The 22,434-nt window shown below is 27.4% G+C and overlaps 1 protein-coding gene across 1 annotated transcript in view; it reads left to right on the top strand.

The window, feature by feature from the left end:
* The window catches only part of LOC111042133, a 46,486-nt gene that overhangs the window by 20,579 nt on the left and 3,473 nt on the right, over positions 1-22,434 (top strand). Inside the window, exons 21-38 of the mRNA XM_022326653.1 lie at positions 643-684; positions 3,257-3,295; positions 3,755-3,763; positions 3,923-3,949; positions 4,284-4,328; positions 4,984-5,001; positions 5,663-5,713; positions 7,402-7,437; positions 8,401-8,448; positions 12,231-12,239; positions 12,786-12,812; positions 14,038-14,082; positions 15,448-15,459; positions 15,995-16,009; positions 17,052-17,063; positions 17,336-17,347; positions 18,035-18,073; positions 19,730-19,789. Of these exons, the coding sequence (XP_022182345.1) occupies positions 643-684; positions 3,257-3,295; positions 3,755-3,763; positions 3,923-3,949; positions 4,284-4,328; positions 4,984-5,001; positions 5,663-5,713; positions 7,402-7,437; positions 8,401-8,448; positions 12,231-12,239; positions 12,786-12,812; positions 14,038-14,082; positions 15,448-15,459; positions 15,995-16,009; positions 17,052-17,063; positions 17,336-17,347; positions 18,035-18,073; positions 19,730-19,789 (546 nt within the window). The remainder of the gene's footprint in view (positions 1-642; positions 685-3,256; positions 3,296-3,754; positions 3,764-3,922; positions 3,950-4,283; positions 4,329-4,983; positions 5,002-5,662; positions 5,714-7,401; positions 7,438-8,400; positions 8,449-12,230; positions 12,240-12,785; positions 12,813-14,037; positions 14,083-15,447; positions 15,460-15,994; positions 16,010-17,051; positions 17,064-17,335; positions 17,348-18,034; positions 18,074-19,729; positions 19,790-22,434) is intronic.

Raw genomic sequence — 22,434 nt, 5'->3', positions numbered from 1 at the left:
AATATGCAAAACATTGGCACATTTTTTGATTTTGAGGAGGGGAAGCTGTGTGAAGTTTGAGGACCCAAACAAAGATTATAGTATTTTAATGACATGTTTGCCAAATCCAAAAACTAATTTTCGAATAGATCGGGTAGTTTTGGGAGACAAACATGACAGAGATTTATTATGAAACCTATGTTGCCAATTGCCATTGAATGATTCTTTGGCCTAAATCACAAAAGTCGTAACTCAACTTTTTAGATTTTAGGATTATTTGTGATTAAAAAAAAATGACCGCATCGTCTGATATTGTCGTAACTAAAACTGTATAATTGTATCCCCCATGAATTTGATGATTAGAAATTGTCCTATCTCCAATTTATGTTATTACTTATTTAAGACATAGAAAAAGTCATTTCTCCATATTATTATTGTAATAAATTATGGTTATGAATTAGGCAGACGAAATGGTCGAAAAGTTTTTTCTTCCCCCGTAAAATATACCATTTTGGACTTACGACCTTTGCAATTCAGATCAAAATTAGGCGTTTTACAATTTTAAATAGAATAAATAGTATAAGAATGTCAACGTAGATTAAGCATAGACACTATAGTGTGAGATATTTCAACTAAAGGGTTCAATTGAATTTTGTATTTTAGGATTTAGGAAAATATACAAAAAAGTCATCATGGACGAAAACCGTGAGTATTATTTAAAAAGTACTTTCTCTGATTATCATTGTAGGTTTACATGACGATTTATGACATACAGATTACTCAACGTTGTATAAAAATGTCAAATGGATCTCCAAATTGACCCTCTCAGTTAATCTCCAAAAATCAGCTATCCACCATAGGGAGAAGTACAACTAGCGCTATCAGTGTACATAATTTATATGAATCGAAATAAGAAAAATATAATATCTACTCGTATCATGGAAATATAAACGGCTTAACAATATTAATTTTTGCTTAGGTGCTAGTTGCAATTCTTTCAGGCTGTAATCGTTTATAAACACAGGGCATCAAAAATAATAATGAGTTGAGTAACCTGAGTAACTTAAATCTTGGGTTATACCAAGTGGTGGCTACAAGTTGAAGCAAGTGAAGCAAGGAAATGTAGAAGATACATAGTGACCAAATTATAAACAAATTGTCAGCAATATTACTAGTATTATTAAGTTTGTATGCGGATAATAAATCTCGGAAAATAGTATTTCAAAGAACTACCACTAAATACTACAAACATGCTACAACAGTGAACAGATTACTTTTTGGGAACCTACCCAGGGCTGTTCCGAACGAAATAATAAGGGGGGATTGAGATGCATTAATGTGCCAACTTAAAAAAATTTTCTCGCATCATTCGACAACTATCTCCTACCTACATGGCATAGTAGACATATTTTACACCATAGGTACTACAAAATAATAAATATTTTATTATGCTCTCTATTTTACTATTTTATATGTATATTTTTTCATCACATCTAGACTAGTGTATTAGAAATTAGAATAAAATATTTTCAATAACAAAACTTATAACACTGTTGCATATTGATTATACTACTATGGAATGATTGGAATGAATAATGATACAAATTTCAAAATAACCAAATATTCAATAACAATATTAGTTGAGTAGTAAATACTGTCAATACTGACTATATAATATAAGTGAAACAATTTTAGAATCGTATCACTTCGTTGATGTCTAGGTGTGACAAGTAAATTTCAAATGTTCGCATTACTTCTATAAATTAAAATTAAAGTCGTCAGCTCACAACAGTTTCTCATAAGTTATCAAAAAGTATTATTAAAAACAATTCAATGATTATACGAATGAATAGACACATTTGTATACTGTTAAATAATTATATAATAAGTACATTGTCAGATACTTAAATATTATTATAGTATTTGTGTTGAACAGTTGTAAATCGGAAAATTAACTTAATATATTCCTTCATATTTTTATATATTACAATATATTATTATGAAATATTCGTACTTTGTAGTATTTACAAAATGATTTAAAAACTTTTAAAAAAAATTATAATTTGCCGAGTGCCAACTCAAATACTGAATGTAACAATAATGTGCCAACTGAGTACTGACGTATACATATTGTACGCTTAGGGGAACACCCCCTAGAAACCCCATTCGACACGGCCCTACAGCTACCTACTCATTTTCATGGGCATTATTTTTAATATGTATTAGTTTATTATCATCAAAAGATAATTATAATAACTGATTTTGAAAAAAATAATTGTGTTGGATAATTTTATATTACGTAGTGGTCCCTCTGGCGACCTAAATTTTTCGTACCCATGTCAAAAATATTGGAAAGAATAGCTACAATATGACCCTCTATACAGGGTGATTCACCAAGCATGTTCATCCACGTTTTTTCCTTAAATAATGCATTTATTCAGATTTTTTAAATATACTCAAAGATCATGTTTTCAAATTCGTGATTTTTTTGTACTACTTTAGGAGTGTCCTGCGGTGGTACAAATTTCTGTTTTTCAAATGAGAGCCCCCACTCTTTTACTGCAAATTAATAATTCGATTTTTTTTGAAAATTTTTATGTACTATATTTAAAATTCGAATCATTAGTTTCTTAGTTGTTATAATGTTTTTATTAAGGATAACAGTTCTTAAAACTGGTCTTATATAAATATAAAATTGACGTGAAATTGGACCTAGTATTTATTTGAGTTACACTAAAAACTAAAATTGAGTTTTTAGGAAATTGGTTTTGAGTAAAAAATTCCAGTTTTTCCTTAATTTTTGTTTTTTTTCCTGTCGCTTTTGGAAATAATTGGGAATTTGAAATGTTAACCTCCCGAGTATACCAACTAGATTCACTTTCCCATTAGAAAAGTTGTTGTCGAAGAAAATCGAAGCCTTAAACTGTGGTGACAGATACACGCTAAAAAAAAACACACATCATTGCAAAGTAAGTACATTCAAAACTCCGCTCAGAATTTAAAATCAGATTTTGAATAACTGCATTATTGAAGAAAAAAGAGAGTGTGCATACTTGGTGAATCACCCTGTGTATTCTTACTCTCTATGGTTCCTAATCTATGGCTTATACATACCAATATTTTATATTATATGTACTATATCAAATATATACTATACCTTTTATTCTACGTGAACATCTTAATCAAAATGTTACTGTCTAATTATTTTGAATACATATAAATGAAATCCAATTGGTTTTAATTAAAATGTGTATACCATTACTTTTTTATATTTTAGGTCATAGTGTACATGCATTAAGTTTTTGCTCTATTAACGGTAAATAAAAACCTATTGTATTACTACCTAATTGCTGTAATTTGAATTTAAATATATCATAAAATGTATTTAAATAGTATTATTGGCTGTCAAACCATTCTACTCTCAGAATAATTTTTCGTCTGCATTAATTTAGGTATCATTGAATTCAAACTTAAGTATTTAACATTTTAACACATACATTACAGTGACTAAGTGACTTAATCAATGACGTTGTACATTCGAAACTTACTGTACGGCAGTGTGGTTACCTACTTACTTCATTTATTTGATATTTTGAGAGTTAAAAAAAAATTGTTATTGAATTATATTGCTAAACGGACAAATGACGTATACATGGCATACTCACATACACAAGTTATCATTATAAAATGTGGAAATAATTACCTAATGAAATTTAAAATCATGTAACTTTACATTCACCTACAGAAATAGTTGAATTTTGTCCTTTTATTTTAGCTTGTTACGGTAAGAAATATTATATTAATTTATTATGATAGTACCTAAGTGGAAACTATAGGCTTTACATTGTTATTTTCTTCTATTATTAAAGTTTGTTAAATCTAAAAATTAGGTAATTATCTATTTTTTTAGAAAATTAAAATTGTTTTTTTCAACTCTTAACAGAAACATTAATAAATGCTGGTTTTTTGGGTAATTAACTGATTGTGTTACTCATGTGGTATATATAGTTAATACTATAAAATATAGAAACATGTAGTATTATATTTACAAGTTAGGTAGATATATTGTAATTTGTATTACACATTATAATGTTATAATATATACCTACCTATTGACTGTGAAACGTATTTAATACATTTTTGTTTTTTATTTGAACAAATATAATTCATCTAAAATATAATGAAGTCTTAAGTATTTATATGGTATCTATAACTAAGAAGAGTCCATATTTTCTCATGCCACATAATTTTGGTTTTAACTTATAAATTATAATATGCCTAATATACAATATATGTTATTTTAGATGTATCAGCTAAAGAGAATATTAAAGAAGTCATGCTTAAACTTAGTATGTATATATTAAATCACAACACATGAACGGTGATAAACACGTATACTTGGTTGGGTGGGTGGGTAAAATAATAGAGTATAAGAATACTCCCGAGTCTTTTTGCAATAAATTTATTAAACATAGGAATGTCATCATAATAATATATTTATCATTTATATATAATTAATTACCTAGGCCCTTTTCACAGTCGTTTGAAGGGATGGGTGGACCAACCATATTGTTTGATTATTTGAATTGCCAGTTTCAATTTCACTCAGCGCCACTGAAATATAATATACTAATATTTTAAGTTATTTGTCCTTCAATTATAATAATTTATTAATGTAGGAACAATGGAACATGCATTTAACAATAAATAACAATAGTAATATAGGTACCTATACTTAAATAAAATGTAATTGAATCATGGCATTGTTTAATATTCAATATAGATATAAAAGCTTAATGTAGAAATTTCATAAACAATATTGTAATCAATGAGTTAAAAGACTTTGTCTAGAAAACTTTAAAGAAAAAAAATTTAAAAAAATTGCTTAAAAGAATCTATTATGATTTAGAATTAACGAGCTCATAGATTATATAACATATATTTCAATGAGGATGTGATGTTAAGAGGGATTAATTATTGATTAAAAAAATTGTTTATTCTTAGACATAAGACAAACGTCTGGTAAGTCAGTTTATTTTGAATTGACCGTGACTAGTAGTAATTGTTACTTAATATTTTGGCCTATAATATATAGACATAAAAACATATTATGCGTATCTTTATAATATGCCACGTCTAACAAAATAATTGACAGTCAAATAAAATTTAAAGAATATACATTTTGAACGTCGAGCATGATAAGTTAAAATTTCTTACAGAATTAATAAAAAAAAAAAACATTACTACATTAAATACAATACACAAATTACATAGATAAATAAATTATACTAAATAGTAAACTTAAGTTACATGTTACTTTTCAATAAAAATATCTAATTTTAGCTGAATATTAATCTAAGCTTTTTGAATTTATTTTATTAGGGTTACATATAATGTATAATAATATATTATGAGGATTGCATTACATCGAGTTTCTACTAAGTTGTCGAAAATTCTCGATCACTGTGTAAAACTAGATTTTGCTAGTTAGCTAAAGCTGAAATAGCCTAATTGTACTGAACAAAAGCTGAAAAGCATGATTTCTCTTAGATTTTTACTAAAAGCATTCTGTACAGTCTGTGATGTACAAATCAAGATAGAAAAATCTGATTAAATCCACTACAAAAACTAAATTATTTGATATTTTAATAATATTATAATATTTTTTTCATATTTGCCGTAGGATATGTATTTGACTTTTATCAATACCTGGAAGGCATTCGTAAAGGATCAAGTGTGTACTTTATAGAAAATATTTTCTATGATATTTTTGACGAAGGTTGAATCTGAATATGTATTGTTAAAATTATTATTGTGCCCTCATAAGCTCTAATAATTTATAAGTTCACAAGATAGTACTCGTTCATTTAATTTTTTTTAATCAGACCAAAACACAAATGAGTCATCATCATACTTAAATCCCAGATAATAGACAAATATGGGTGACAAAAATGTTGGGCATGTCATCCACTTTATTATACTTGCCATGTCCACCAACTACATCACACTCCACACCATCTTTAAGTCTGGTTTGCCTCTTCTGATCCGGTTGAATATATTATGATAAAACAGGTGTATCAATTATAATATATGTATTAGATACCTAATTTAATATTACAATTTGTGGATAGTTTAACGCTGAATGGAATAAAGCTTAACTACGAATAATGTTTCCACTAGCCGGGTGCTGCAGAGATGCATCAGTCCAGGCGTGGATCCAGGAGTCTCCTGGTCCCCAGCTATTGCTCTCCAAACAAAAAGAATAGATATTTTATACTTAATATCTACTACTTCATATGAATTTAATCCAAAATCATAATATTTGAAGCTTTTCAGAAAAAATAATATACCCCCCCCCCCCTATCACAAATCAGATTCATATGTCACCTGTGACAGTCCCCGAAGCTGTTTCTAAAGCCGTGTTGTTGCTGGCATAGGTTTACCTATATTATTTCCTTATTTTGTTATGTCAAAGTCAAATCTATGAATATGTTGTAAAGTAAAATAAAATTTTGAAAATGACTACTTCGTGTTTTTTTTGTCATTTGTAAGAATGTTTCGATCATTAAAAATTATGTTCATGATAACCACTACTAATTAACCACGAACTCAAAACCAAACTATCTTAGGTAAATACTATAAATGGTTGTAACAACCCGTGTCGGAAACCACAACTGTTTAAATTCTAATAAAATATTATGAATTTTGGTCGTTTGAGTACAAATATATGAAACAACCATCATTATTAGATTTAACTATACCTAGTCAAAATGTAAATTGAATTTGAATATTTATTGTTTCTAAATTAAAATACGAATGTGTATGTGACGTGTGTAATATGCCAATGTTGTAGACATTGTTGCATACATTGTACCAACTGTATTTTTCTAAAATCATAAATCTTGATTTGGCGGTATTTGTTGAGTTCATAAACTTTAATTTATATTTTACATATTTATACTATTAATGACGAAATTAATGATAATATTATACTAATGTAAAGATTTAGATGTTGTTTGAGAATTCATAGTTAAAATATAAATTTCATTCGTTTTTAGATTATACAGTCTAGTTTTAGTAATTAATATTTACAATCAAAGTATTATTAAATATTTTTTTCGATGTTTAAAAATAAAATTTGTAAAAAAAAAAAAATAATCTCACCAAAATTGAAGATTATTTTAGAATAACAGTATAAAAACAAATGGCATGTTTCAGAGGTATTCGAAATTGTTTTAATTTAAAGCATTGGTAGACTAGGAATTTAAGAAAAATTTGGTATTTTGTGTTAAAAATGTATACTTAAAAATTATAATAATTATTGTGTTAAATGAAGACTGAAATATTGTCTTATTACTGCCATAATAACTTTTTATTTACACATTATTTTCGTTATTATTACACTGTTGACTTTGATTTTAGCTGACATTTATCAAATAGTAAACCCTCATGACAGTGGTAAGTTATTATTTTATTTTACTTATATATATTAACGGACATTTAATGGGCATGGCCCAATGGTCCAATGTATGACACAATAAATAACATAAGATAGATTATACAAAATTTAAGCTAAATATAATTAATAAAATGAAAGACTTAAAGTAGTAGTGTGTTAATTTGCCAATCACATAATCCAATCATTTGGTCATTCCTACTTTAGTTAGTATTGTGGAATGGAATGACAAAAGTATGGTGTGATCTAGTGAATCAACCACCTTCCCAGGGGTTCAAGAAGTGTATTTCCTGCTCAGGCATCAAACCATAATCAATAAATTGATAATCGGTCACACCTCACACAATTATACACTCACGAACTTCTAATGAACAAAAAGGAACAAAAAGGAACAACGTAAATGCACCTCATGCAACACCACAACTACTGTAAAACACTTATTAACCGAATGCCTCCTGATAAAAGACTCCATAGACTAACTGATCCTCCCCTTCAATCTATTGCAAATACTGTGACCCAACACAGAGAGAACATCGACCCTTCTCGAACTCTTCAAAGAGACGAACTTATTTCAGAAAATATAGTAAGAACACATAGATTATATCGCATGTATTTTCAATGACTTAAACCTTAATGTATCATTTTAAGATATTTTGTATACACCTTTAGTACTAATGTATTTTAGATGTTATAAAATGTAAAGTATTTCTTCAGAAATGCCAATAACCTTGGTAGTTGACGCATATTTTTAAATTGAAAAAAATTGTATACATGATATTAAATAGGTCCATTGTAGAAAATATACTGCAATCCATGTATGTACCTATTTTGGATTTGTGGAAAGTATGGTATAAGTATACTTATAGTTGAATTGATAAAAGAAATGGTCATCGTAATTGAAATTAAAAACTTGAATGGTACCTACTTATTATATTTGAAGCTTATAATATACTTTACGGATTTAGATATTGAAATTAAATGTGGATATCTAAGAAATTGGTGCAGTGTTCAAGGTAAACTCATTATTACATCATTTGATTTAAGTGTATCTTATTGAATTATGTACTAATTATTAAAGTTCATTAAACTATCTAATTTTATTAAAAAAGTTTTCTTTCATTGACTTCTCGGTGAATAAAAGTAATTTTAATAATGTGTATTAAATCAAAAATATTGATAGTTGTTCGTTTTTTACGAACAGTAGCAGATCATGATAGCTACTATACAACATAATATAAAAATCTGGCACTAATTGTTTACTATAAATAATCAGAAGCTAAGATCTAAATTATGTTGAGTCCCTAACTTTCTTAGTTATTTATGTTAATTTTTCACCATTCACAATCATACTTCAAGAAAAACATTGTATTATAAAATACATATTAATATATATTTGTATCCACAATAATGTCGAACTGTTGAAAATGTAAAATTTCATTTTTCGATTTGATTTATTAAGTTTGGACATGCTACAGTTCTAATGAAAACAGCTTATTATTATACGGACTCAACTACAATTGGTTAAAAACATTATTAATAAATAGTAATTTGATATTAATAATTAATGTTGAGAATAGGCCACACCGCATGTGTTGTTTCACTTCACAAATGCACAACATATTTGGGCATCGTCCATTTGCGTCAAAAAAAATTAATTCGTTTTGGGTACAGCCCATTTGCGCCAAAATAAAAAAGGTATGTTTTTTCAGACAGCCCATTTGCGCCAAATTTACCTACGTAAACATTTTAAATTAACGACTAGGTTAATTCTTATATTTTAAAAACGTCATGTCTGTAACTTAAAGTAAAAAATACGTAAGTACTATTAACTATTATTGTTTATATGTTATAAATTACAATAGTTCGTAATAATTTATTACCCATAGTTTTTAAAACCAATTTGTATTTATTCTGATTATTGTTTCAAAAAAATGTGTATTATACAGCTATTATTGATTATTATTTCAAAAGCATTCGTATAATTAATTTTGATTTAAATAAAATTGTATATAATAAAAAATATATTACTTTATTATAATTATACCAGGTAAATTTGGAGCAAGTGGGCTGTCGGAAAAAACATACCTTTTTTATTTTGGCGCAAATACATTTAGTACTTAATGTTGTACAATTGTACTTTCTTTACATTAATTGCTGGCTGCACACGAACTGAGTCCCAGTATAACCTTTTTTGACGAATTGAGTCCCGGGTTGTTTTAGAGTATATACCAATTGAGTCCAGTGAAATTTTAGGTATAATAGTATAATACTAATTGAGTCCATGTTTTAATACTAACTGAGTTCCGTCAAATTAAAAAAAAAAAAAAACATTTTCCTCCCATTTTTACAGACTTAGGACTGTCTGTAGCAAAAAATTCTACAGGTGTGGTTAAAAATATTTTTTTTAAAAAATATTTTATAATATAAACATATAATAATGTAGGGGTATAATACAGTATGAATAATTAATTGTGTATAATTTAATAAATATAGATAATGATAATAATTTATAATTCTTTATATTGGTAAAAATTTATGGGACAAGCATTGCACATATTCAAATCTATTTATTTTGTTTGATTGCAACAGCTGTATTTGATATTGAATTTCTTTTTCTTTATCTTTTATAGAATTTCTTGTATTAATTATATGAATACTTCTAATTTTTATATACGTTTCGCATTATACATTCAACAAAATGTTTATAAATTGATAAATGTTTGGATGGGCTGAATACAACATAGCATTAATTTTTGAATGAAAGGATTCACAACTGTTAGTGGTCCTCGCCAATGAATATGTAAATGAGGCCCACATTTCCGGAGGATATTGTGAGCTTTCAGTTATGTAATTTTCTAATATGTAGTCAGTAAAACATTCCACTCGATAGTCTTGAGGTAAAATAGAAATTAAGTCATCGGTGAAACAATCATTGACATCTGGTGGGTTTAAAAACGAAAGCCCAAAAAAAGTTTTTAAATATTTACCAATTTCGGAGTTTTTATTTTTATATTCATCAACTAGACCCAATGATTGGATTTTTCTAAACCATGCTTGTCCCAAATAAAATCGACCACCCCTAAGTCGTGTTGATGGCCAAACTTTATTTACGGCAACATGAATTGCCTTTTCAAAATCAGAAAATACAGTTTTAGGATTAAAACATAAATTAAGTTTTTGACATTCTGTAATTATTAATTGAAAAGAAGCCTCATACGTGGTTGAAGCTTTGTCCAAAAGTAAACAAAATACTAAAGGTATGTAATTATTATTTTTCATTCCGTGGATAGTAAACAGTTGAGTAAACTGTATTGTACAGCTTTTAAAAGTTCCTTCGATATAAATCGTATCACACATAATTAAAAATTTTTAATTAGTAACACATGAAAATATTATTATACTTTTAGTATCGTCATTAATTAATATAAATGACTCGTCTTTGTTTGTCTTCGGGTTAAAATCTATGAGAGCTGCATGTAATTCTGATAAGGTTTTAGGTTATTTATGCATTATTGATGTTCTAACACGATGTATATTTTTTCGAATTAATTGTAAGTCATAGGTATTTAAAGTATCTGTATCATTCTCTCTGAGTTCTCGATGAATAATTTTTTAAGGTCTCTCAACTGGATCATCTAATGCTTTACGTTTTAATTTATTTCTAATTTTCTGTCTATTTATTAAATTTTCACTCGGTTGTTCATGGTTATGACTAATAGATTTCTCAACTATAGTATTAAATTCATTTAATTTAAAAAATGACTTACAGTTATTTTTGCAACAAGTCCAGCGTTGGTGATTATTGGCTAAATTTTTGTGAAAACGAAATTTGTATCCGTTGATTACAAATATAGTTTTATTTCTTTCACTTAGTATAACTTCATCCATGATGCTTGTTGTACCTCGTAGACTAGAGTGTGTAATATGATAAAAAAAAATTCCAAGTTGATATGAACAATATCAGTAGATATCTGTAATTATTATACTAGCGACGCGCGACGATAGAAATAAAATTTAAAATTCCCGGATTATAGTATAATAATATGTTACTATATTATCTGACGAAAGTCATAAAAATGATATGAACGAAATGTATATATAGTATTATATACGTATATTGTATATCCATTTTGACGCCCGGCACGGCTGTGCGGCTCAATTTCCGCTTTGTCTGGACTCGGACGGTTGATTTTATATTTTACTCAAAATCATCCTCGGACTCAATTCGTATACTATTAGTTTCCTAACCCCGGACTCAACTAGTATATATCCCGTTTGTACCCGGGACTCAATTATTATATAATTTTTTTTCCCTTCAGGTATAGGGACTCAATTGGTATACAGCGAATGGGGGCTATACCCAAAACGAATCCATTTTTTTTGGAGTTTTAAAATAATCATAACTTGCATAGAATTTAAAATACCTACCAACTTCACCCTAGACAATAAAGTTGCATTACAATTTTAACGGGGCAATTCAGTAATTTAAAAAAAAATCAGAGTTACGAGTACATGGATTATTTTGAAAGTAAATTTTTCTATGTTGTACGTTAGTGGAGTCTACAATCGAAACTAGAGTTAAAAATAAATTTGAAACAAATTAATTCTGTATTATTGTGTTATGCACTCAATAATTTATTAAACATGGGCGTATTACACGTACAACAGTAATAGGTATCTAATATTATATTATGATCTTCTTCATACAACGATGCAAATAGGATTTGTTCGATTTGATAATATTCCATATATTCAATATTAAATTTTTTAAATTTTTTGTTTTTTTTCATCACAGTTTGTCAAGGTAAGATTATACATTGTACAAATCATTCGTATATTGTAAATTACCTGCAGGTTATATAATTTATACATTTTAAAATTGGTTTAAGCAATTTGAAGTTATTGTATTTTTTTTTGTTTTCAAATTATCAGAAAATTTCTTAATGTTTGCACCTACTGGTTTGTTCTTAGTTATTAGATACTTCGATTTTGTATTATAAAATAAAATTTAGCATTTATCATATAATGACTAATTGAGGAATTGATAAAAGTAAAATTACAATTATATTGGGTCTATCGACTGATATTTCAAGATTTCCAGACTTGAGATCAATTTTTAACATGTTTTCGATACCCAACAAAATAATAGCATATTCAATATATAACGTACCTATATTTATTAAGAAGTCTGTTATTATTATCTTGTTTTGTCAATTATAAATCTAAATAATAAGTATTGCACCGACTATCACGTCTTATATTTAATATATACATTATGTATATATATTTATACATGGCGTCATGACGATGTTGAATACAATATAAAATTATTACTTTAATAAATGTTTAGCTGATTTAAGGGATGCCGGTTATATACGTAAGTACACCTAATAATTTTATTATTCTTTGATTTTTGATTTTCATGCATGTACGAATGCAATAAATCATATACAGAATGATCCAACAAGTATGCTCACCCCCCTTTTTCTTTAATAATGAAATTTTTCAAAATATGCTTTTTGGAATCATTAAATATACTCAAAGACCATATTTTCATATTCTTGAGATTTTTGTGCCATTTAAAAAGTGTTCTATGGCGATACGAACCTTTGTTTTTCAAACGAGAACCCCACTTTTTTTTCTTTAAATTATTTAGCGAATAATTTTTTTGAGAATTTTGATGTATCGAAATCAAAATTCGAAATTGTGGTTTCCATTCCCTAGTTATTGGACAATTTGTACTAAGAGATTAGTCCATAATAGGGATATGCTTATACAGTTCTACACATTGAATACGAAAAATAACTCAATAAATCAAGAAGGATTTTACTTGCTATTTTCCTAAGTGTTTGACTAAATAAATACAAAATTGCGTATTATTTTATATTATGTGTATAGACTATAGATAACCACGTATACTGCATAGCATATCCTTCTTCCCTATTATAAGCTATATTATCCTTAGCACAAAATGTGTAATAACTAGAGAACTACTCGTTCGAATTTTGATTTCAATACATCAAAATTCTCAAAAAAATTATCCACTAAATAATTTACAGTAAAAAAGTGGGGTTCCCATTTGAAAAACAAAAGTTTGTATTGCCACAGGACATTCCTTAAGTGGTAGAAAAATATCTCAAGAACATGAAAATATGGTCTTGGAGTATATTTAAAGATTCCAAAAATCAGATTTTGAAAAACTTCATTATTAAAAAAAAAAAAGGGGGTGAGCATACTTGTTGGATCACCCTGTATATATCTTTTGATTATCAATCTCTAATATGGTTCATGAGTACTTAGTTTTTTAACACAAGCATTTAAAATGTATTTCAAACACTTAAAAGTCTCAGAAATGTTTTTGAGTTATATCCAAATAATACAAATACAAATAGCAACTGTTGTATAAATATTTTACTAAGCATCCTCAGTGATTATGAGGTACAAAGTATTATTTAAATGTATTTGATTGTAAGAAAAGTATTGAAATACCGGTAAGTAGGTACTCAAATCTTTTGTAATACTCTTGAAAAGTGATAAATTGATTCTCTAGGTATCAACTTTATCGCTTTTATCTTTAATTTTTAAAATTATTTTTTTTTCAGATGAGCATGCTACGGATAATTACCTTTATGAATATAATAGAATAAGTATGTTAATTAGTAAAATATTTAACGTAACTGAATATTTCAAATATATTATATTATAATATTTGGAACTCCTCAATATAACCATAATGAGTGAAGACTATATTATAATATTATAATATATACAGAGTAGAATATATTGCACATACATACACTGTATTTTGATACCGAAAAAAAAATATAAAAAATAATAATATATATTGTTCAGCATGTGTTGCCTGTGTCCTACAAACGCATAACATAAAAAATTGTACGTTTTTAACAATTTGTTTAATTCAGGTGTGTTTAATATAAGAGAGAGTTAAAGTATTATCTGGTGAGAGGAGTGCTGTATATTAATTCCCTATCTGCTGGTGTTGATACTACGACTGTACTTCGTTAGACATTATAAATGAACTGTATTATATCCATAGATAGAAGATAGATGGATCTGTTTTAAATGATAATTGATAAGCGTAGTGATGCCTCGGCTAAGGGAAACAGGGATTTATTTTCATATACATAAATAGATAAAGATAGATTGTAGAATTTTGCTTCTCAGAACAATTCTTATCTACACGTCGATAAAACACATAGTTAGATGGACAAAAAGTTATGGTTGCATATCGCTATGGAAACCCACAGGTCACCGTGCTGTAAAATATGTATATAGATATATAATTTGTACGTGAACAATTTATTTTTGACGATTTCAACCCTTTAAAATCCAAATTTTGAAAAATTCTTTCTTAGCGGATCCATCCTCAAAATGTCAATTAGATAACTCAAATAGGTTTGACTCTTCGTGATTATTGCTTAAGTAACTTTGCTTTATGTATAGAGAAGATTAAAATTAAAATATGTTGTATTACTACTATTATTATTATTATTTTAATTTAATTTTGCTTACGTCTGTATGCCAACATCGTGTCATATACTCATATGCAATAACTAACTTATGATCAAATTTAGAATTTATTTAAAAATTATTTTCTAGTGAACCTTATCAGTTTTTTTTAGATTTTAATTTTAAAGCAAGTTATGAGTAACATAAAATGGACAAATAATTTATAATTTAAAAACATTTATAACTTCCTTTTAAATTAAAATATTAAAAATATCTATGAGGTTTACTAAATAATATTCTTGCTTCTAAATTTGATCATTGTTAAATTTGCTCCAATATAAAACTGTGAAATGGGTTATTCAGAACGTACAATTTTCCTTGTTACGGGTTTGTAAAAGAGACAGTGCATGAGAGTGTAGTGTTCTCGTAAAGATGCACATATACTGTAATTTCTGTACTGTCACAGTATCACTCCCCATTAGTACCTACATGATTATAATATTGTTATGTTTTTAATATGATATTTTAAATGTATTTTGTAGATGACTTAACTCGTAAGTGTCTATCATTATTTGCAACAATAGATGAACTGCTCTTTTTCTTAATAAATATGCTTTATTTAAAAATTAAAATATCATTTGATCTAGTCTAAATATCTATTAAAGACTACCTTTGTACAAACCTTTAGTATCCGATGAATAAAATACGACATGATATTATTATGTAGGGTAATTAATAATATGATGACGCTAAAAATAATTCGAATTGAAACTTTATGGACATCTTAGTATTATTAATTGAGTATGTTAAATTAGTGAAGTTATTATTAGCGTATCCATCTGTAATGGTAATACCTTGGGCTGGATCTAAATTAAGCATCAAAAATATACTCCAGGTTGAGTTTACTACAACAGTCTTAGAATGAAATACGATATGAATTTTATGAAACTTATTTTCAAATTGCTATTATTTTAATCTTATGCAGTGATGGGGTTAAGACTTGAATTGTATGAAATGATTATAAATACAATTTTAATATTCACAATCATTAATTTATAATATTATTATTTAATTTGAATTTTATAAAAGTTGTTCCCGGCAGAAGTAAGTGATTTTATTTAAAATATGTTGTATGGACACTACTTCCGTTTGAAACTTGTGATAGCCAATAAATAAAATATAATTTTTATTGAACGAGAATTATGTATATTATAATATATACCTAGTACCTAGTGTGATTGATAAACTGGTGTAGGCCCTTAAAGTTAGCCAGGAAAATGAAAAGCACTAATTCCGGCTTCACCACCAAATTTTAGTCTTAAATTAGTGCTTTCAGAATATAAATAGGTAACTAAAATTAGTGGTCCATCTTATCATCTAACTATAAATGAGCACTAATTTTTATTTTTGTGCATTCTAATAGCACTAAGCACTAGTTGTGCAATAAAAGTTAGCAATATAACGGGAATGAGTGCTTTTCATGCTCACGCTATGTTCAAAAATGGCGATAGCGATAACTCTGGTTTGGAGGTAAGCATTAATTTTTATATTTGTATATCCTTCAAACACTAATTTATCACTTAAAAATTGGTGGTATAACGGGAATTAGTGTTCTTCGTTCTCCCGCTTACTTTATGGACCTAACTGATGTCTGGTGTGGCCCGACTGCTACCTGACAAAAACTGGTTGCCGCTGACTAAGTTGCTTAACTTGAACAACTTGAAGAGTATAGACTTAATAGAACCGTATTTATTATGACAAACGTAAAATCTAATATAATTTATCAAGTTATGCGTAGGTATACAACAAATACGACAAAATATCCCATCCTATTTGCTAACGTGTACACCCTTTTATTCAAGGTTTTTCACCAGTAAAATATTATATCATTTGGGGTTTCGGATCTTTTGTAAGGAACTAGGGTGTGTAAATACTGATTTACATTTTTACAATTTTTCCAATTCACGTATATTTGTGTACATATTTGGTTTTTGGGTACCTACATAGCGATGGAAGATAAAGTACTATCCTCACTATAAATGTATTTTAAAATGTTTGATATTTATAATTTATATTATAATCCATCAACATGTATCACATATATAATTATTTATGTTTTAAACTACTATATTTATTTAATTTACAGAAAAAGATGATTGTAAGTACTTATTAATATTTATAATTATTAAGTAAATGAATCATTGTTATGTGTTTTAAATAATATAGATATTATGGTTATCAACCATTAAAGACAAAGAACCATTTATGTGCTTTTCACATGAATCAAATATTCAAAATAATTAATTTCATGAAATTTTTAAACTTTACTTAAATTTAATTTATTTATTTTTATAAAAATAATTAAAATCGATGTACATTCAACAATATTATATTAATACAGTTTTATATTACTTAAATACAATTTTGCAGTTGAAAAACGTTGTAAGTAATTTTAATTACTTGATAAAATAATGATAAGGATATTATACTGAAATAGTTTAGAGATTATCTTTAACGTGGGAATTTTACAAGTTTTGGACACAGTAGGCAATATTTTCAATGTAAGAGCTTGGAAGTCTTAAAGTATATAGTTATTTTCAAACCATTGATAAACGTTCAAATACGGAAAAAGTATTTTTAATGTAATTTGAAAATATATAATTTGTTATCAAGAACATTTCAATTAATAAACTACTCTTTATTCAGAGCATAAAAGTAATAAATATTGAAATGTGTGAACTGTGAACTAATATTGTGTTATTTATGCAAGTAGCTTAATAAAAAATATTGAAATTATTATGAACAAAATTAGCAAACAAACAGCTACAATATTCGTCATATTTTCCTTATTACTTCAAACCAGCATTTCTTAAAAATTATACCATTTTCCAAATACCAAAATTGTCCAAATTTGGATAGTGCAACTTTCAATCTAAATACATTGTAAACATTTAATTTGTTATAAATGTTATAAGCATTAATTTTTAATGTTTTTAATATTATAATACAGTAATTTAATACTGTGGATGTGGTGATAAATAGGTATAGTCATCAAAAAATGCATATGATTCTTGATATTCATCTATAATTTATAAATCTGTTATTTTTTGAATTTTAATCTACATTTAGATCATTTGTCTCCCGATGGTAAACCACGGATTGTGTCTGGTACGTTTACAGTATAATATTTATATAAAGGCATTACTAAAATGTGTATCATATTCAACGACTAATTGAAACACACTTTTATCATATTATTTTTGTTTTTATCAAAAGTTTCCTACATATAGAAGGAAATAGATTGAACCAGTGCTCGAATTAGTGGAGAGGTGGCGGTGTGCAGAAGGACCGAGCTCCCCTTCTCTTATTTTTTTGGGGGGTACCTCAGCTATTTATTTTTACTTTTACAAGGCGATGGCACAAACTTATGCCAGCATTTTTTTATTGAAATGTGGATTTAAATTTTTGTGAATTATATAACCTAAAGTATTATACAATTTTTAATATAAAAAATACGGGCTTATTATATTTTCTATGGTTTAGAGTAAGATAATAGGATAAAGTAATAACTGTGCTATAATAAGTATGTTGGATAGTTTACTTTGAGGGCCGCACACATAAATTTATTGAATTAAAAATATTTTTATATATTTTTAATTTTTTTCACTAGGTACTTACAATACTAATTCAAATACAGTTTATTAGAAGATAAGACAATATAATGTACGCCTCTCACTAACATAATTGTGACAGGAAAGGAAAATTGTATAATTTTTTTCCAATAAATTGTTCATTATAATTACTACCCGCGGGCCTTACAAATATTACCCGAGGCCACGTGTTTGACATGCCTGACCTAATACCTTGCTATTTTTGTTATGATTTGTTTATATTATATCACGCTTGCTCTCAGTATGTACAATAAACTTAATAAATTAACCTAATTTTATATTTTCAAATATGTGTTGACTAGTGTTGACAATTGACATATGCGCCTGAACCACGAATCATGATATTATCACTGAACATTTTTTTTTCTTTCTACTGAAATATGTAGGTATTATCACAATGCTATCAAATCGGGAATTATAATAATAAAAAAAATGTAATTTTAAGTGATAGGATGTGTGAAAATTAATTGGAAAAATTTCGAAAAACTGGGTGAATATAAGTCCACAGTCACTTACATGTTACATTTATTGCATTTTGAATATAATAATGTTAATGTGATAACTAAGCTGAAAATGTTATGTAGCATTAAACATTTAGGAAGGGGTGGTATGAGGGCTAGCCACCCATGGTTATGTGTTGAATAATGGTGCACATGGAACACAGTTTTTAAATCGTCGAATTGAGCTTTTCTACTTGATTTTTTTAATTCGAGCACTGGATTGAATATTTTAAAATTCAAACAATTTGAAACATCAACTTTTCAAATTAAGTTTTAGAAATTTACACAGACAAAACACATGTGTTTATCCATGGTTTAATACTATTGTTGGAATGTCGGACGTACCAGTAATAGATTAATATAAGCAATATTTTCTGGCCTTAAATAGTCACAATATCATGGCTTTATACACATGTGCATTATAAAAATAGTTGTTATATATCTGTAACTATTATAAATTTAATTCAAATGATTTAATTGTTTAACTGGTATAGATGAGTTGCTAGAATAGTATGGCTTCTGTTAAAAATATAAAATATATAGAGAGTAGGTATAGTATCTTATAACCCCTCGGCTGAGTATCTACCTAAAATAAGGGTTTTTCGTTATTAAAATTAATAAATATTACTTCTTATTTGAAAAATGTTTTTTAGTATTTGTCAAATATTTCTCGCTGCATTTGAGCTTCACTTTAAATAATGAAGCTCATGACGGTACGTATTGGACTTAGTAATACAAGCCAGAGGCTTTTTAATTTATGGGTGGGTGCTGGGGGTTCCCCCTCCCCCCAAAGAATTATTGAATGCGTCTGGAGACCTTAAATTTTTTTTAATAATATAATAATATTTATAGTAGGATTATTTTGTAAATTATAATAATAAAGAGCAAAAATGTAACATTTAATTGAGTATTATTTATTTTTATATAAAACTATTTAGTTTAAAACTTTTAATAAAACCAGTGTACGATAATATTAGGGTTTTCGGCTATGAAAAGTTGAAATACGCAATTTATAAAGAAAAATATTACTAAATAGTAAATACTAATCATTTTTTGTATTATTAGGCCCGGATCACACGGGCATGTACGATATTATTTTACCGGTTGTATACGTTTCAGCAAATTGGTCTAGTCTGGCCCCGATAACGTGGTTACGATGTAACGAATAACGATGTTGCGGATTTTATCTGTATTATGTTATTCGTGACGAAGGATGTGACACACAACGTTGAACGTGCGGTCTTATTTTGATTTTATATTTGGTAGTTAATACTTAATATTTACGGTTACGAGTTAATACAGTGAAATGGAGCCACAAAAAAAAAAAAAAAAGACTTTAGATTCTTATTTTATGAAGTCAAATGAAATCAAAGTAAGTATTACTTTTGAATTGTAATAATTAATAATTATATTTAAATTATTTATTATATACGTAGTACGGATTAATTTAATCGGTTTATTAAATTCAAAATTGTGTATAATATTATTATATTAATGAATTACAATTTACAAATATTATACCACAAAAAATTATTATTATAATATTATGATATTATTTTATGTAATATGTATTATATTATTATAAACGTATACGTAGTTAATAGTTTTAACAATTTTCAAATTATATCAAATACGATTTTCTGTTGTGGTTCCAGCCGAGGTTACTGATGCTAATAATTTCAACTCAAATGACATTGCATTTTTTTCAACAAAAGTTTACAGCATACTGAAATTAATGATATATTAACGAATCTTTGGAAACCTGATACAACATTTGTATGTGTTGCCTTTTCCTAATGTGGTGCCTGTGTTAATAACCAAAGTCTTGGGGCTTTGGCTGAATACAAATTTGACAGTTGGAAACATGCAACGGAGACATTTAAAAAACATTATCTTTTACAATATCATTTAAAATGTATAATGGACGCTGATAATTTTATTAAAACAAGGAACAACCCTTCTGAAGTTATTATAAACATTTTAGACTCGTCGAGAACAAAACAAGTAATAGACAACCGGACAAATATTAAACCAATTATTGAAGCTATAGCGGTGTGCGGAAAACAAGACCTACTCCTCTCTTAGGGGTCATAGAAATTCCGGTCAGTTGGTTGTAGAAAACTCTGAAAATACTAACGAAGGAAATTTTCGTGAATTATTACGATATAGAGCACTTGGTGATACGCATCTTAAAAATATTTTAGAAGGTCCAGGACTACGTAATAAGTATATTAGTTCCATAAGTCAGAATGCCATGATTGATTCTTTTAACAATGTATTACTTAGAAAAACTGTATCTCGAGTAAATAAAGCTAAATGCTTTACTATTTTAGCAGATGAAACTGCAGATATTGCGGGTGTCGAACAAGTTTCATTATGCGCTAGATATGTTGATTTAGAAAAAATGATTATTCGTGAAGATTTTTTACAATTTGTCCCAGCTTCCGATTTAACTTGAAAAGGATTAGAAAAATTAATTTTAGACAGTTTAAATCTTTTTGGTATTGAAACAGCATTTATGCGTGGCCAAGGCTACGACGGCGCAGCGACAATGTCAGGGAAGTTTAATGGTGTTAAAGCATACATTAATCAATCACATCCATTGGCAATGTTTGTTCACTGTGCTGCATAATCGTTTAATTTAGTGCTATCAAAGTCATGTACAATTCAATCTATAAGAAATTGCCTTGGAACCGTCGAAAAAGCTCATAATTTTTTTGTATATCCAAAACGGAAAAACATATTATCACAATGTATTGATTCATTTGAAGAAGAAATTCATGCAAAATCATTAAAACGCAGCTGTGAAACGCGTTGGATAATAAGTCTTTGGGTCAATACTGAAACATCTTCTCAAGTAAATAATTTAAAAAATGCAATTTTGCAATCGGATTTTCTTGTATCTCTATTTATTTTTATGAATTTCCAACTAAAAAATAATTTGAAAGTTTTTGATTTATTGATAAATTGCAACAAAATTTTAACTTTAAATGCATATAAAAAATAATCTTGTCAATGAATTTTTAATATTTTTGAACATCCATTAACCCTCGAGAAAGTTTGCGTTATATTTTCAAGCTTTTTTTAAGAAGTGAATTATTTAAAAAAACAAATTACAAAATTCGAAAACTTTCTCAGGGCTATAATGAACTCAAAATATTTTAAAATGTTACCATTTATGGAAAATGTTAATATAAATATTTAGTGAAAATGTAAGTGTCTATGGTTATAGAATTTTAGAATTTTTTAATTACACCAAAAAAAACTAAAATCTTTTTTTTTAAATATTGGTTTTGCGTATAAATAACTATTTTTTTTTGGGGGGGGGGGGGGGGGGGGGGGGGGGGGCCCAAAAAAA

The sequence above is a fragment of the Myzus persicae genome, unplaced genomic scaffold, assembly GCF_001856785.1.
Source record: "Myzus persicae strain clone G006 unplaced genomic scaffold, MPER_G0061.0, whole genome shotgun sequence".
Lineage (NCBI taxonomy): Eukaryota > Metazoa > Arthropoda > Insecta > Hemiptera > Aphididae > Myzus > Myzus persicae.
The sequence above is the reverse complement of the archived record's forward strand: the minus strand, read 5'-3'. Positions and strand labels throughout refer to the sequence as shown.